Source organism: Python bivittatus, unplaced genomic scaffold (assembly GCF_059951505.1).
Source record: "Python bivittatus isolate LINGU-HERP-01145 unplaced genomic scaffold, Pbiv_v1 ctg000050_np1212, whole genome shotgun sequence".
Taxonomy (NCBI): Eukaryota; Metazoa; Chordata; class Lepidosauria; order Squamata; family Pythonidae; genus Python; species Python bivittatus.
Window position 1 is genome coordinate 8,756,216 of NW_028277033.1, and position 18,550 is coordinate 8,774,765.

An 18,550-nucleotide genomic window follows, 5' to 3' on the forward strand; every position below is an offset into this window, starting at 1 on the left:
GTGAGACGCGTCTTAGCCTTTGAAGATGGAGTGTCATCAGGGAACAGAGGCCAAGGAAGGGTCATTTCTCTTCGCTTCATGAACCAGGAGTTAAGGGATTACAAACAAAAAAATCTCCAGGTTACGCAACCGATCCCCTGGGTATTACCTATGATCTTCTTCAGCCATTCTGCTGGAATATTAAGGAATATCCTCTCCATCAATTCGGATCCCACCTGAATGGAGATTTCATATCCCCCATCCTCAACAGTCATCACAGCAGGCCTAAACGAGGAAACAAGGGGAAAAAAATCTTAATAGCCCTTCAGTTTAATGGTTTGATATTTCCTATTACAAGATACTTAAGAATATAATTGTCTACAATTACATATTATTGTTTATCTAGGAGTGCAGTATTGCGAGGCAGGGAGATGCCTTGCCTTGCTGTAATTGTGTACAGTACCTGGCATTAAAAAGCAGCTTAATTATCCCTCTAAACAATTAAACCAAGGGCATTATTTTCCAAGTCTTTGGTTCCATTTAAAAGAATGAAAAATCAGCACCACAGATCTTAAAAGAGAATCTGTAAAAAACTGAAAATGCCAGAGTGATGCAATACTGGCATCTTCCAGATTTGAGCAAGAGGAAAATGTGAGATTAAGAACAGTAATTTTCCATTTTGTTTCAAAATCAGAGTCTAGTTGAAAATATTTTAAACTGTAGGAGATCAGACATATATGAAGAACTGTGTTTAATTTTTAAAAAGTCTGCCTTGAAGTCTTCTATCAGCTCAGATCAACGAGAACTCAAGGTCTGCAAATCAGATGGACTCTTGCTTTTTTCACGTCTTGTTTACAGAGAAGTTGCAAAAAAATATATGTACCCTTTCAATTTTTTCCAGACCTCCAGGACATGTACTGAAATGTGACTTCCTTCTTGAATTTTAGATCATGTGTGATTGTTTCTGATTGTTATAAGTCATAAGCACAAAATATGCTGAAGGTTTCTTTGCCACTGCCTTTATAAGGGAGGTCTTTATCAGGGCACCTTGGAAAGGAGGGGCTGAACATGCCCTCTATCCTACAACTGAAACATCCTCTTGGAGGCGAACTGGTTTTAAGAAGCAGGAATATGTGAAGCGTCCAGGCACTGAACCCACTGTTGGGGTACCCTCGCCACCCAAAAACACAACATTGTTGCCGTGAGAATTCCCATGTTGTCTGAGCATGCATAGAAGACACATCCGTTGCAACCAAGATACAACAAGCAGCAAGTTCAGAGGATCCCTTCTGAATTTCCAAAGGCTTCACCCCACCCTATTAAGAACGGCTGTGCCCAGGATTGTCCACAGGAGGGTCAGAAGAGTCCAGCTGGTAGCCACAACATATAATCAAAGTCTTGCCTTGATGTGTGTTATACAATTTATATTAAAAAGGGGTGGGGCTTTGATCACATGGTTGTGGCTGCCATCTTGGCACCCCGTGGACAACCCTGGGCTGTGCTTCATTCAATACAGCACTTCAGACTCTCCCCTAAAAGTAAATAGTAGCCATTTTTCTTTCTTTCTATAGAAACGTCTTGACTACTGTACTGCAGGAAGTCAAACAATTTATTGGGGTTGATTTCCGAAGTGTAACATTAGGGTTGGCTGCCCCACAGACAGAACCTGCAAGTCACTTTATGTGTAAATGAATCTTAAGCAACAGAAGAAGGGAGAGGAGATTCCAGACACGAACTGCACCCTGAATGAGAAAACCACACAAACACACGTTTCTACAACTAAATGTGCAGCAAGGTGAGCTATCCCGGCCTTCGCTTGGCTCAGAAACACATCGCAGCCCCTGCACAGCTACCCTTGTGCCCGCCAAACCCTTGGCACTTCCCCACTCAAGGACATTTTCCACTTTGAAGTCCAGAGCGGCACCTAATCAGCCCGGTCTCTGCATGCAAGCAATTACTGTGAGCAGAACTACGGGGGCAACCAGAGCAATCCTTCCAATCCCCCACTAACACTTTTCATCAACAACAATTAAATGGCAATTTCAAAGCGAAAGAAGCCAACTCGCTAGTTTATACTAAATTATTTACACATAAAAACAGTGTCCAATTATAGCCTTATCAGCTCCTGATAAGGCTGCCAGAAACAATTTCACCAACCTTCACTGTCTTTGTAAAGTCCAAAGCACCCTCGGCACACTAAGGGCGTAAACTTGCCGGGCAAGCGTTACTATAATAATAATTATCCACCTGGTTTCATTACCATCAACAACCATGGCTGGGTTTTACCCACCGCTGCCTACTTTGAATGCCTGGAGAAGGAAGGCAAGGTAGTGCGTTAAAGAAACAAAATCCACACTCAGCTTGGCGCAGCATCGTCTGATTCAACTCAACGGAGGCTTGTTGCAAAAGCTGGACTCCCGCACGTAACACATGCGATCCCACCTGACTTTGGAAGCCCCGGAGGAGTGGGAAGTTTAAGAGAAAGGCCCTCGGCTCAAAATCCCATTGCCCAAATAGTTGGGACTGAATATGGAGCCAGAGGATCCACTGGGCATCTTTTTCCCTTCAGGAAAAAAGGCAGACTGAAAACAGCATTAGTATTGTTTTCTGAAGATGAATAAAAGCGGAGAGAACGGGCCCAAGCTACGGCATTAAACCTAAAAACTGCAAACAAATGAACAAACTATGGAAAACTGATATGGGGGGGGGGGGGGACAGAATAAGCAGCCTGAGCATGAGTTTTCACTGGGAGCAGCTCCTCCATTACGTTAATATGTTGCAGCTAAAAAATGGAAAATATTTCATATGAAATTCATAAGGCAAAAGCTTTGCTTGTACCAATTTCATGACATTTCAAGAATATTCTCCAAGAGAATCACAGGATATTTCAAAGAGGGCCTCAGAAGACAAGGGAGGCAAGCAGAACATGTAGGACTGGAGCCTCTTTTGGGCTGTGGTTGTAGTCAGAGGCTAAAGGGGCCTTACCTTAATTCTCCAAGTCTTTGGAGTGCTCTAACATGGCCCTTATTCCCTAGTTAAGGGCTTCTGCTTGGAAACGGCTCTCTTTCTTAGAGGGCGATTCCTTCCCGCTGCAGGCGTCTGCTGAAAGCATGGAAACACCTCTTACAAGTCCAAGAGCCTTCACAAAACTAGGGAGCTAAGAAAGTCTTTCATGCCAGAGAAGCAAGAGGCAACGTACCTATCATATTCATTAAAAATATTGCCCTCCACCCCACTTGCAAGGAAGACACAAGCACCTAGCAAACCTCGGCTAGTCAGGAAAGTGGAGACCTAGTTAGGACTTAAACAGGACACCACTAGTAGGCTAGGCTGGGCAGTCAGCCACAATAGCAAAACTCTTGAAGAGAGCAAGCTACTTCCATATTACTACGAAGAAAGCTATATAGATACATCCATATAGTGACTCCTGGCTCAAAGAATAGCTTACTTTTATAGTAACATGCGATGATTTTGTAACAAGGCCACCAAACAAACCTAGGAGCAGCGATTAGAAATCATAGAAAGTCAGGCAAAAGTGGCAGAAGTAAAGATTATCACCTTCAATCTGCTACTGGGAGATTAAAATGGCTTTGGTGAGAAAGGGCCCATAGATGGGCCTGGGCCCATTTCAGCCACAGACTGGGCCGTCAGCCTGGTTGTGAGTTCTTATCACCAACAAGCACCTTCGTATACAAACTGTGTAAACACAAGGGAAATCACCTTTAGGGCTTCTCCATAATCATGGGATTCTTCCAAAGCATTAAAAGCCAAGAACATTTCTCAGAAGGGATGCTGAGCAATTTGAGCTGAAATGGCTTTTGGCTACCCGGAAAAGTGAGGATTTTGCTACTTTTATATTATTTTTGCGTTGATGCTTAAACCAGCCTTGAGTTCTATGTAGCTCGATGCAAAAACAAGCAGCAACCCTACAACCATGCAGAACACATGCTATGAGAAAGAACAATATAAATTTGATCCTTTCATGTTAGCCTTTCTCAACCAGATGCACTGGACTGCTAACTACAGATTATGAAAGTGGAAATCCAACACTCTGGGAAGGTAGCAAGCAACGGGAAGCTGGTTTGAACATTCACTTCACTGCATAGTGAGAATCAAGTTTTGTTTCTTGTCCATTTCGGGGTGGGAATCCAAAGGCTGCATATGGTTGTCCATATGTGACTCAGAGTTTCTGATATTCAGATGTTCACATATGTCCTCCAAGACATTGCTGGGGATCATAACACAGCAAACACGACTACAGCCAAAGCAAAAACTTTGGGATCAGAGTAAGGTGAGGGTATCTTTGCATCTCTGCTTTGTAGAATAAGGCCTCAAACTGATTTGTCTTTTCCAACTTCTATTATCATTATATGAAGTCAGATATAACAGAAGATACTCCTTTTTCTCCACAAACTGTCCCTTGCTGCCATCTGGTGTCAGCCAACAGGAAGCTGCTCTTCCTGTAGATAAAGTCTCTTTTGGGTCCAGCTTGACTCCTGGTGACTTTATGGACACATTTGTGGCATTTCCTTTGCAGTACTAATGAGGTCTGATAAGGTTTAGCTTTTTGAGATCAGCTACATGGCTGCCTCCTAACTAGGCTTTCTGTACTAATTGTGAAATAATGGGTTTCTAGAAACAGGATGTAATATCTAGTTTTCAATCAGCAGCTGCTTCAACAGCTTTTTTTAAAAGTTTCCATTCCAAGTTTGCATCTAGAATCCTCTTGATATATTGATGTATGCTTTTCTGACACCGAGGCTCACAAAGACAAATGTGTAGCGAACCATGTAATATCCAGGGTATTTACTTTAACAATGTCTAGATTTCCCAAAGACTTCCATGATGTATACTTAAAGCTTTCTAATTTCAGTACATAGAACCACACAAGTGAAAATTATAAGTGAGAGGTCCAAAATAAGACCTTTTCAACCAAGCTAGGTGTGGTCAAGGCTGTCCTTCAGTTGGCTTCACAGTTTTTCAGGGTTTTTTTTTGGGGGGGTGGGGGAGAGAAAGATTGGGAGAAAATTAAGGTCTTGGAAAGACATCACTCTTGCTCCTCACACCAAGCTTTTCCTTCCCCTCCCCCAAGAAGGATGAAAAGAGGAACTGTCTAGCTTTCTGCACACTTGGCTAACCGTGTGTCAGGACTTAAATGATTCATGAATCTACCTGGACTATCATGGGGTGGGAGCTATTTTGGTTTCAAGTTAGGTCTTCAGTGACTCTCAAAATTTGTTGCATAACCTAGAACTAGACTGGAATCTCTCGGTGATCCTTTGATGCAATCCAGGTTTGAAGGCCCAGAGAGGACTCCAGATATGATGGGCAGGCCTGTGTTTTATATGCCACTTAAAATAATTATTGTATTTACTACTCTACCAAGCTCCTTCCTGCTCCCTCCTTGCTTCCAGAGCCTTTCCTAGCAATTCCACAAGCATCAGAAGGACTAAAACTTTCCTTTTCCTTTGAAGTACAATAGGATATCTTTGCCCAAGCCTATAGCAATGTTCAAAGACTCCTGCATGTGTAAGACGAATCCATTTATCCATGGATAACAAAATAGCCTCCGTTCACTATTGTCCACCCCCACAGAGGCAGAAAAAACAACAGGACAGAAAGCCTTCAACCCCTCAATCCATTCAGATAGTGAATGTAATTTACTTCACCTTCAAAACAGGGCTGTTTTGCTACAAAGGAGTTTCTTTAAAAAAATATGTAATGTAACTACAGAGAACATTAGGAACATAAATGAGAAGCTGCTACCAACTTTACTGATTTGAGTTTCTTTCTGTTCTTCTCCTTTTTTGTTTACCTGTAGAATATTTTGACTTTGTTAAAAGGTAAGCAGGTAAGGCATTGCTTGTAGATCTCGTTATCATCTGCCTGCAGTTCATGGCCACATTTCGCACATCCCGTGTAGGTGATCAGAGGAAGAGAGGCAAATATGTGTTGCAGCGAAGTATCAGCATCAAAAACACGCTGCCCACATGATAAGGAAGCATTCATAAAGTTCAACTTTGAAATGGAGGCCTTCACTTGGATTATTCCTATGAAAACCACAAGAATTGGTAGAGGAATTATGTCACTTTTTCTGAGGCAAGAAAATAGTAACTAAAAAGAATGCTATCTGGATCAGCGTGACTTGTAGCCCAGTGAAATTTAAGATCAACGGTATCTGCTCGTCCGTGCAGACTCATAGGAAAACCACGCTGGACTTATGCTCAGGTATGTAACAGGTTTTTCCTGATTATACCATTGCTGGGTCAGGTCAGAGCGCAGAGGGTGATGTTCTTGATGAGAGATCATATCCATGCAGTTCCCTGTCACTTATAAACTCTGTCAAAGAGCTTTTTAATTAAACAGAATTAATGCAGGCAAAAAGTTTGCATGCCAATGGTCCTGTTTTATTCTGAGTTGCAACGCTTTGCCTCAAACTCTTTGGAAGGGAAAAGGATAGGAGTTATATTAAGACACAAGACACCTTCTTCCTGAAACAGGAATAAGGATCTCACCAGAACACTTCTCTTCTAGATGGGCAGCAAGGGTGGACATCTTCATCAACTCTTCGACGTTCCTTTCAAACTTCTCTTTGAAGGCAAGAGCTCTTCTATCATCATCAAAAAGGCATTCTAGGACCGACCAAGGTGTGGTGTGCAATTCCAAGTCACCAGAGACAGGACTGTGTTTTACAAAGAGATATCTAAATTCCCAAATATGATCTGTGAAGAAGAATAAGAAAAGCATTAACATCACTGAAGCTTTGGACAAAACACTCTACTTTCAGAGGTAAAATAACCGATAATACTGTAAAGGAGATGTCAACTTTGACAACTTAACCCATCTTAAAACATTATTTTACACAATAATATATGAACTAGTATTTTGCTATTTGTGAAAATAGTATCTCTCATATTTTGAGTATACACACAGTTTCTACACAGATTGGGATGTTCGAGGCAATCTCATTCTTGGGGGGATAACTAAAGCAGTGGAAGAAGCAATATTATGGCCCTCAGTCCCAATTAAGTGGCTAGACCAATGTATCTCAATCTTGGCTACATTGTGATCTACTGGCATGAACCCAAGAATCCAGAGTTTGTTGGAGTGGATGGCTATAATAAATTTAATGAAATAAAACAACTAAATAATTAAAATAAAATCCCAGCCATTTCGGCCATTACTTAAAATTCTGGGAGTTGTCAACATTGGAAAGTGCTAGAAACAGCTGCTTATCACACATCTTAGTATATCAATTATGATACAATAAAGGGTGCCTCTATGGAAACTAGTGAAGTGTCATGGTTAAGATGTTGGACTTTTAACAGAGAGACCCAGGTTTAAGTTTCCACTTGACCATGGAGCTACCTGGGAGACCTTAGACCAGACATTCTCTTGTTGTGGGAATAAAACTGGGGAGATCCCCCATTAATTTGCCCTGGCCTGCAGGTTCTAAATGCAGTAAATAAACCATCTCTGAAATATAGGTGCACGGTAGAGATCATTATGGATGTTGCTGGTAATAGAATGAACTGATATTACACGAGGAAGCTGAAGTTGGTTTTACTCCAAGAAGAAACACTTGAGCAATCAACTAACCAAACATAGGTTGCAAAATGAGGGAAATCAGGCTGTTCAGGAGAAGGACAGACACAGACTCACCAGATGGTGAAAAGTTCATTTGTGTTAAAGCAGGAAGGAAAAGGGGCAAGGGAAGATAACCCTGCATTACTTGTTCCTTGCCACAGTACGGCAATGTGATACAGCAATGCACGTAGCTACAGTTATTTTAAAACATTTAATGACTTTTTACCTTTTTTCCTTTGCAGCTGAAGGCACTGGGCTGCTGCATCTCCCCAGATGACCAAAGCATAAGGTTGATCCTTGATTTGTTCCACTGTTAAGATAATTTTTCTTTGTTTTTCTCCTTTAAAGCTATACATAGATTCTAAAGGTTGAAAAATTGGAACAGTAAGTATGGTTTGCTTAAGAAAAGGAGGGGGATATCATAGCTTATTAAGATTACTTGAAATAGTAATTTGTTACATAATTTGTTTTCTCCCTATCAAAGCATTGTGTTCATTCAAGGTTATGTAATTTTTACTGAACTTGGTGTATCTCTGAGCTTATATTAAGAGGGGTTTTTGGGGGGGGGGATGCATTTGAGTCAGTCTTGACTCCTGGAGACTATCTGGATGAACCCAGGAAGTTTTGGCTGGTGTGGGCCTTCTGGGCTGTGTGGCTGTGTTCTGGAAGTTTTGTTTCCTAACGTTTCGCCAGCACCTGTGACCGGCATCTTCAGAGTGCAGGAGCACAGACAGGAGCAGTCCTCTCTGTGCCCAGGGTGATGTGACCCTTTTTGTGGGTATTTATAGAGATTCACCCCAACGTACTTCAACGCATATGCAAGACAGAAGCCCTTACACCCAGACTATACGGACTCCCCAAAATCCACAAAGACTCGATCCCACTCAGACCCATCATAAGCGGCATTGGCTCCCCGACATATGAATTATCCAAACATCTGGCCACCCTTCTACAGACCCACGTTGGACAGATTCCAGCCCACATCAGAGACTCAGGACATTTCATCGACAAAATCACCACCCTGAAACTCAACCCCACGGACAAACTGGTCAGTTTTGACGTGGTCTCCCTGTTCACCAAGGTACCAGTGAGGGACACCCTGGCACTCATCAAACAGATCTTCCCAGAAGACATCACAGCCTTATTTCAGCACTGCCTAACAACCAGTTACTTCCTATGGGATAATGAGTACTATGAACAGATGGACGGTGTCGCCATGGGAAGCCCCCTGAGCCCAGTCGTAGCAAATTTCTACATGGAACATTTTGAAAAACGGGCTTTAGAAACCGCACCCATTACCCCAACAGTCTGGTTCCAATTTGTGGATGACACCTTCGCAATTTGGAGTCAGGATGAAGAAGACCTAGAGAAGTTCCTGAACCGCCTAAACAGCGTCCACCCCAATATACAATTCACCATGGAAAAAGAAGTAGACGGCCAACTTCCATTTCTAGACACGTTGGTCATACGCAAACCAGACCTCAAATTAGGACACAAAGTCTACAGAAAACCCACCCACACAGACTGTTACCTACACAAAAACTCCAACCACCACCCACGTCAGAAAAGAGGCATTATCAAAACCCTCATGGATCGTGCCAATCGGATCTGCGAAACCCAATTCCTAAACTCCGAACTTAACCACCTTAATTGGGTCCTACAAGCGAATGGCTACTCCAAGAATGAAATAAAAAGAGCCATCAAACCAAGAAAACAACATGCGACTGAAGAAGAAAAACAGCCACCCACCAACAAAGTATTTCTGCCCTATATCAAAGGGGTCACAGACCGCATGGGAAAACTGATGGAAAAACACAATTTCCAAACAATCTTCAGACCCACCAGAAAAGTACAAGAAGTGCTAAAATCAGCAAAAGACAAAAGGGATCCCCTCATCGCCGCAGGAGTATACCGCATACCATGCAGCTGCAGGCAAGTATACATCGGGACCACAAAACGCAGCATCCATACCAGGATAAAAGTACACGAAAGGCACTGCAGACTACAGCAACCAGAAAAATCTGCAGTAGCTGAACATGCTCTCAGGCACACTGGACACAAAATCCTATTTGAAAACACAGAGATACTGGACAACACCAACAGCCACTATACCAGGCTATACTGGGAAGCCATTGAGATTCACAAACACCAGCACAGTTTCAATAAAAAAGAGGAGAGTCTAAAGATCAACAAAACCTGGCTACCAATCCTGAAAAATACAGCCTGCAAAAGGTCAGCGAACTCAGCTCAACCACCAGGACATGTGAACAGTTCACACAATGAACTTGCTAATCACCCCCAGCAGCCCCTCGTTAACAACTCAATAGAAGAAAAACCCTGCCTAATCCCCAGGAAGATACACACAGATTCTGACACCAAAACAAGCAGCCACTCAGTAACCCAACCCCTCCCACACACCCCCAATCCCCCTCCCCCCCAGATCTCTATAAATACCCACAGAAGGGTCACATCATCCTGGGCACAGAGAGAACTGCTCCTGTCTGTGCTCCTGCTCTCTGAAGATGCCGGTCACAGGTGCTGGTGAAACGTTAGGAAACAAAACTTCCAGAACACGGCCACACAGCCCAGAAGACCCACACCAGCCATCGTATGCCGGCCGTGAAAGCCTTCGACAATACCAGGAAGTTTTCTTGGCAAGATTTTTAGAAGTGGTTTGTCCTTCCTCCTAAGGCTGAGAGAGAGTGACTGGCCCAAGGTCACTCAGCTGGTTTTGTCCCAGGACAACTCATGGTCTCCATGAGTTTCTAGCCTGGTGCCTTAAGCACTGCACCAAACTAGCTTGCTTATGTTAAGTAACCTGACTTATAAGAACCACATACGATAATGGTAAATTATTTCAGCATGTCCTGAATCTCTCCTCCCTACTGAAGATATAGCAACGTGTCTATTCAATCATTTTGATAAATATCTTTTTACTGAAAATTTTTAAAAAACAATAATAAACGACAATACAAACTAAACTCAGAAAGGAAAAGAAAAAGAGAGAAAGAGAGAACAGAAAGAAATAGAGAGAATTCATTTTGGATTTAGTTATTGGCTTAGGTTACAAGAGATAGCAGCACCTAATCGACCTTGGCTGATTTCAGAAGAGTGAAGCAGGATGTCACCTGGTTAGTAGTTGGATTGAAGCCCACTAGAAATCCCAGGGCTATCAGTTAGACTGAGAAGTCCAAAAATCATCTCAGAAAGCACTGGCAAACCACTTCTGTGCTGTTGTCAACTGCTCCCCTATTCCCCCCTCCCCCCAGTTAAGGACTAGCCAGTGTTGTCACCAGGAACTTGATTTGAGTATGATTTTATTTAGACTTCAGTAGTGTGAAGAACTATTTTAGATTGGAAGGTTTGCAACTACCAACACCCCCCACTCCAGACTTAATATTTAATCACAATATACTTTGATGGTTCCCTTCATGTTAAAAATGATTTCTACATGGTATCTGAAGGAATGAGATTCAAGCCCCTTAAGGACAAGAAAAGCTGGGTGGCATTTTGGATTTATTTTATAGGCAGATGGAAGAGGTTGCTACAGTTTCCTAAAATTCACTAATAAGTTCTAGATGTTACATTTTCAAAACTAGGATTCCAATTATGCTTATAACTGAGCTTTCAGTCTATTTAACAGGTAATGAATGCTTTTTCTTTAGGAGTGGCAGAAACTATGCTGAATTCTGAAGCTCTCAATTTAGGACTGAGAAGCAAGAAGGTAGTAACAAATGTTACTTAAGTATGAACAGCAAGAGATGAAAAGGTCCAAACACAATAAATAATTCTGGGCATGCTCTGATTTCATGAAATCAAAACTTCTCTCTTTGCATTATCTAGAAAGTTAATTATTAATGGCTAAAGGCTGACACTATCCACATATTCCTTCATATCACTAATACCACTTCAATGCTCAGGAAAGGATTTTGTCAAATCAGATGACCACTAGACACAGAGAAGAACCTAAACTTGTTTTGTCAGGAAGGAAACATCAGGTGGTCTCGAATCATCTCATGACCTTTTTCTTATCAACAAGAGTTCAGATATACGGTACTCTGGTACTGCCCCTCTTTTCTCCTTGAGATGGACCTGGAAAGGATGTTTGCATGCTTAATGGGAAGACCGGACAATGTCCCTCCACAGATAGCTGTGCTAAAGTGCTTAGCTGGTGTTTTTCTCAAAGGAGTCATACAGAAAAACGAGAATTATAAAATCTAGAGTTTGCAGCATTCACAACTCCACTACTGCTTTCCACTGCAACGCACAGTCTTGGGGGCTTTGTGAAGTCTAGGATTAGACCTTCAACTCACCTATCAGCACGGTGATGTTGACGATTTTCAATACTGCGTGCACCAATGTATCTGGTTTGAGCTGACTTAGAAGAACATGCGGAACGTGGTCCAGACTCTGCCTTTGCCTCTGAGGGAGCGCTTGAAGAGGGGCATGCTTTGCAGAAACGTATGTCAGCAAATCCTGGAGAATATTACTGTCTACTAGATGTGAGACTTGGGGGGGGGGGAAGAGAGAAGTGCTAACAATTACCTCACCTTTGGCTATGGAAGTTGCGTATTTGTTCTGTTGGCAGTTCTGCACCAAATATTATGAGCAAATGGAATTAGCCATACGTCTCTGATATAATTTTGTTAATACAGAGATAACAGATAGTATTTCAAACGAGAAGATCAGCAAGGGAACATCATCCTGCTCCAAATACCAGCTTAGGGCTCCCTGCATTTCTGAGGCCTTGAAGAACTGGGCTTCTCCTTCTTACCCATCCCACCTATCTATGTCTAACCTTTTAGCGTGTAATTTTGATTGTGAAGCCTATCTCATTATTACTGAATTTGAAGGGACCCTAGCATATGGGCCCTCTTCTTCTAGCAGGAAGCCCCCTCAATCAACTTCCTCAACAGAAAGAATGCATGGACACGATCAACTGTTCCCAAGGCTCAGAGGCCAGACTAAGAAAGTGGGATGAACAGCAGTTTCTCATATCAGGTAAAAACAGATTTTACTGAACCCTAGGTATGTCTCATCCTTAAAAAATCCAAAGGCTAAGACTGCTTTTAACATTCAAATATTCCCTCCACATTACATCATTTAATTAACTTGGGAAAAAATACTTGTATTAGTAAAAGCTGCAACACATTAATGACTTGATAAACACTGAGTATAAATCAGTGACCTAACCTTGGGACAAGATTCCTCTGCATGTACTTTGTTAATCCTCACCTTCCTTCTGATTAATAGTTGAACAGCTTCCAAGATTCAACAGTCTGGTAGTAAATGTTGACTGCAACATCATTTCTCCAATCCAGTGGTTCTGATAAACAATGACGTCTGCAAGGAAAAGACAAACGAGGTCTATCAACGGAAGATCACCCAAGAGCTGTACTTGCATCGGATGCTGTTTATTCTTAGGGTTTCCACCAGACAAAGAGGTTGAGTGCGCAAGAGTACTGGAAAATGAAACTATGGCTTTCAAAACCATTTATGCCTCTATTAGATCAATAGCAAACCCCAGTAAAATTAACAATGAGTGAAATTTCAAGGGACTCATTTCATAACAAAGATTGAATAGGCTGAATGTAGGCAATCCATGTTTCTGAGAGGTAAAAAGGAATTATAGACCTGTTCTCTCTTTCCTGTCCCATTATGAGCATACTCTCAAAACTAGAATCAGAAACTCATTTCAGCTTAGAAGGTGAATGGTAAAGCAATAGTTGTCCATTGCAACATCATGCCAAACTGTAGATAGAGTTAAACTGCAAACTTAAAGTGAAACCACGCCCAAGGGAAGAGCTTTCCCAAATCCTGGTCTGGAAAACCCTTAAATGAGCACATGGCAAGAGAAAGAAGGAAAATGAACTGACCAAAAAGCTTGTGCTCCAGCTTAAACTGTCCTGAATGAAGGCAAATCAGAGAGATACAAAACAAAGTGTGGGACAGCTTCCACACATATATATATATACAAATATAATTCCACAGGCGCTTCCTGGATTTCCATATGGCTATGGGCATATATCTCATTTTGTTCCATACTGTTCATGTAATTCTCAGAATCTTTTTATTTTGCACTTTTTCATCTGCGCTTACAGAAGAATGCCTCTGAAATATAGAGGCACAAGAGGGCATGAGAGTCAACAGAAACGTACATGGAATGGGTCTGTTTGTATGATCTAAATTCTGCACATAGTCACGTATAAACCAACATAACCATAATGAAGGACACCATTTTCTGGTGGCTGGATAATCCCACCTTCTAAAAATATTAATGCAGTTGTACCACACCTCACCATGCTTCTGTTAAAGAGCAATGTCAATCGAAACATTTCCAGGTCATATTTACAGTTTTCTCAAAGATTATGACCTGGGTTTTGTTTAAACAGCACAATAATTGAAAACTAAGCATGTAAAATATCCCTCTTACAGATGGAAATGTAACTGTTTTACAGACTCACCTGTGAATAGTACGATATCTCCAGGAAAGACCGTAAGTGATAAAAATGCTGCGGCTCTCCACAACACAACCTTCCGTTGCATGGCCGACTGATCAGAAACGACAACTGTGGCTAAGGGGACTTTGGAGGATGTTGTAGTTCCTAGCTTGATTTCTTTGATGTGACAAGGATGCAGCACTATGACCAAGATGGAGTACTTCTGGCCTTTGTCAACACAGCGTTTTAGCAATGACAGTTGCTTTTGAGCTTTTTTGATTCTTGGGATCCTCATTTTTTCAGTTTTTTGTACTGGGCAAACTGGAGAACAAACTAATTTGGTTCTTTTGGATTGCTGCTGATCTCCAAAAGTAACATGAGAAGTAGTTACATTATCTTCAGAAGCGTGAGTCCTTTCAGCACAGTGGTCTTCTTGAGAACATAGCAGTCTTTTCTGCCGGGGTTTAAGGTGGTGTCCTTCTTTATCAAGTTTAACAGGTGAATATAGAGGACCTATGGATACACAAGTATTTTCCTGAAAGCTAGTTTCTTTGAAATATGAGTTATCTTGACTAGAGTTATCTGAATCAAAGAGTTCAACAGAATTGACAGAGTTTGGTTTACTGTTTATGTCAGCCTTCTTAGCAGCCATATCACCATCTTCATTTAATTTAACTAGCGGTTCTGCATCTGCTTCATCTTCCCTACAAGGTATGGCCAATTCTACTCCTTCCACTGCTATAGGTTTGTTTTGCATTTCATTTTGTCCTACAGCATACTGTCCTGAAAAAAGAGCTACTTGGCTTAAAGTCAGAATACTAAGGAATTCACTGTCTGTTGATAGGTCAAGAGTTGAATGTGTATCTAGTAGGCTTTCGGTTTTTGATTCATCTGTTTTTTGCGAACATGTTTTCAGATACTGACTCAGGAGCAGATGAGATTCACACTGAAAATATGATGGATTATGATTCTCTACCACACATTTTTTTAATCCCTTCTTCTTAGAAACCAAGGGAAAAGTACCAAGATGGTTATGTATTCTGCAACTAGCATTTCCTTCAGTATAAATTGTTTTGCTTTGTTGACACACAAGATGCTTCTTCTGGTTCCCTCTATCATCGTAGACAATACAACTGCTGTCAGGTGACTCACCCAGTACCTTATTTTTATTGCTGAAGGATTTGACACTTCCAACACTCGTTGCACAACCTGTTATAAAAGCATCAACTAAGCTACATTTTTTCCCAAAGTTTGCTGGGAAGTGATCTTTGGAATCGGCAAGCAAAACTGCATCATCTGCGGTCTGATGATCAAGAGTCCTGCAGTTTGCACTACAAAGGTTAAAAGTGTCATTGGTAAATGAAAGATAGAGTTCTCTCCATGGTTCCTCAGTAGCTAAAGAAGATTTATCTTCTTTAGTGTTCCTTGGAGCAGCTGGAAGAATGGGCGCACCAAAGAACATGTGAATTTGAGGTGTTCTGGACATTTTTGTTTCTTGCAGGTTTTTGATTATGGGGAAAACTTAGCTTAATGTAATATACACAATAGTTCATTTTATATGTAGTGCCTAAAACGTAATTTTTACTCATTCATAGCTTTTCCAATAATTCATTCAAGGATAGTACAGTTAATCTGTCATAAAATATCCAACAAACAAATTTCATCCACTGGCTTTGGGGAAATGCACAATATTAAATATTCATAAAAATACTCAAATTGGTTTCATCAACACACTATAAGCATGGAATTTATAGTCCTTTTAATGTTCTTGGAGTCTCATATTCTCTGTATTTAAAAATTAATTTTATGTTATACTTTATATTTTAAAAATCTCAGAGCACAAGAGGGTACAATAGGCATTCTACTCTTTTATTCTTTAATTTATTGTTGAAAGCTCCTGCTAAAATATTGAACCCTTTCACAGAATTATACTGACAAAAAAAAAGGTGACATTTTTTAAAAGTATACACTATGATGTCTTGAAAATTTGCTTTTTTTTAAACATATGGTAAAATATCCAATTTTGTTCAATAGCACAGACACAGTGAAATGAAAACAAAGTCAAAGATGAAATTTTCCAAATGATATTTCTCTGTTGAAGTGAAATAGACTATTTTTCACATTACTGAAATCTTCATGCTTTGTGTTACATTACAAAGTGCAAAGAACCAATTTCTCGCATCAGGAATTTTTGAAAATTATGACAAAATGTACTTTGGTTGAGCTACGAAGACATCCACTTGAAGTCAGGAATCCAACGTCTCTGGTAGAAATTTCAGATGTTTGTTCTATTGCAAAGAATTGAAACACATACAAACAAAACATTAAGCATTTAATAACAACATTCAGTTTTCTTCTAAAATAGTTCAGAAGCACATCTCCTTCCCAATTTAGAACATGTTGAATGTAGATGCTGATCTGACCATTAGAGGTCACCATACCCTCGGAAACCTTCATGAGGCGTATATGCATATTTTCTATACTTAATCCAGTTGTAATGTTGCAGCAAATTACAGCATCATCCAGTCATGAGGAAGAACTTGATCATGTATCTCCAGTTTCAAGAGTGAAGTACCAAGCTTACATTTCCATTGTAAATCACTAAGATATAAATCCTCTTAAGGTAATTTGAATCATAATCATTATTTAAAGCAAAATTGCCTGAACTTTGGGCATCAGAAACACATTTTTTATTCTGCTTTTATAAACTGCTTTTATAAAATATAAAAAGTAAAAAATGATTTACAGAAATGATGATATTTTATATATACATTACACAATTACAGAAAAGTAAAAACATTTTTAAGGATTTCCAGTAGGCCTTTCTCAAAACTACTTATATCCATTACATAAATGGGGAAAAACAGATGAATAAAGCAATATTGATACCTAGAATATTTTAATACTGGACAAGCTAGAAGAGAAAAGAACACAAGATGGCTTGTAGAGACCTACAGCTGCCGACAAGGACCACATGGAAGCAACACTGATCTGTTACAGGCCATCCTGGAGGACACTCTGCAACCGACCTCCCTTCTAGACAGGAAAAGCCAACAGGGAGTTTCTGTGCTGCAATTCATCAACAGTAACTCTCATCTTCATCTCTGTAGGGGCTCCCTTCTTCCAGAACAGTTTGCCCTCCCCACTCCAAGCAAGGATAGATCCCTGATTCCTAGTCGTCTAGAAGCTCCTAAAAAGTTGGTGGTCCAGTGAGACTTTGGGAATGGAGTGCTATTCAGCTGGGGATACCAGAAATATTATAGTCACTATAAACTGTATTTGTGTTGTTGTCTGTTAGTGTAATTGTTGCATTGGCTGAGGCTATTGCTTTTATATGCCACAACGAAGAGGTTTATAAATTCATGAATAAATATATATCTGCAGTATGTTCTACACTGTATTTTTCTTCTCATCTGTTCATAATTCCTCTTCCCATTTTTATTAGTCTTCAAGATGCAAGCTCTGCCTCAGGAATTTTTACTTAATTATTGCTCCATGTCAGTGTGCTTTAGGGATCAGGCCGATAAGCCCAGAATGTAATACGATTCTGGTTCAACAGCGCAGAGTACAAGGTATATTGATCCCATTTTGTAAAAGCAAAAAGAACAAACCAGCATTTGTAGATTAACAAAACCAAAATAAACCAAGGATGGAATTAATAGATGAGAATTCAAGGATCAAATAAAGAAAAAGTGAGAAACTCTAAGTCTGATGGAGAATTCCATATACAGTTGTGTATCAGTAATAGCCAAGCACAGATTAAAGGTTATGCTGTGTTTAACAAGATATGATGAAATTTTAGGCACTGATCTACTATCAGCAGGGTGGAATTTGCTATCTGTTGGAGAGTTCAAAAGTAACAGAGGAATGACAAGGGTAAATAATATTTCAGCCAAAAAATGTGAATTCCATCCCATCCTGGTTGTTCACAGATAAATTACATTTAATAGTAAAAAGGGGATATTTTATTTAGATTCGGGTAAATTTGTAATGTTTTCAGAATCTCAGGATGCTCAGTTAGTATTTATTTGTTTGTTTATTTATTGGAACTGTGGGAAATCTTGAGACTGCACAGTAAAACACTCTTAGAAGATGACTTAAAGGGTAACATATATTAAGCAAAAAGACAACAAAATGTCATTTCCGCTCACAGAGTCTTGTTTTCTGGGAGCTATCCCTGAACCTCCAGACCCACCTCTGGCCTGACCTGCTGTTTCAACACTTTTTCTGATATGTTGTCCTAGTAAGGGAAGAATATGGGCCCTGCAATGGGTCTGCACCTACAGGGTGGAATCCTCCTGGCTGGGGACAAGCCCCCACTGGATGGCATGGAAGTTGTTTATGAGCTGTCATGTATGGACGCTGCCTATATTCCAGATAGCATTTATCTTCAACCCATGTGAAGAAACAGGATGCCTGAGTTACAGTGGTGGTTGTAGGTTCTTGTCTTCAACATGAAGAACAACATCATTTTAAAGTTTCTATTGTTAGGCTTGAAGGATGGATCGAATATAATTTCTCAGATTTAGCACAAATTTATCTCA

General features: G+C 40.4%; 1 protein-coding gene across 4 annotated transcripts in view; it reads right to left on the reverse strand.

Moving 5' to 3' along the window:
- Positions 1-18,550, reverse strand: part of SHLD2 (shieldin complex subunit 2) — a 34,725-nt gene that overhangs the window by 2,687 nt on the left and 13,488 nt on the right. For 2 of the 4 annotated variants that reach the window (XM_088129533.1, XM_088129527.1), the window contains exons 2-8: positions 14,031-16,294; positions 12,802-12,909; positions 11,880-12,074; positions 7,793-7,927; positions 6,495-6,701; positions 5,795-6,029; positions 149-264 (exon numbers count right to left, since the gene is read on the reverse strand). In XM_088129533.1, coding sequence (XP_087985659.1) covers positions 149-264; positions 5,795-6,029; positions 6,495-6,701; positions 7,793-7,927; positions 11,880-12,074; positions 12,802-12,909; positions 14,031-15,492 — 2,458 coding nt within the window. In that variant the 5' untranslated portion in view covers positions 15,493-16,294. The remainder of the gene's footprint in view (positions 1-148; positions 265-5,794; positions 6,030-6,494; positions 6,702-7,792; positions 7,928-11,879; positions 12,075-12,801; positions 12,910-14,030; positions 16,295-18,550) is intronic. The other 2 variants (XR_015793627.1, XM_088129540.1) reach the window with 2 other exon arrangements.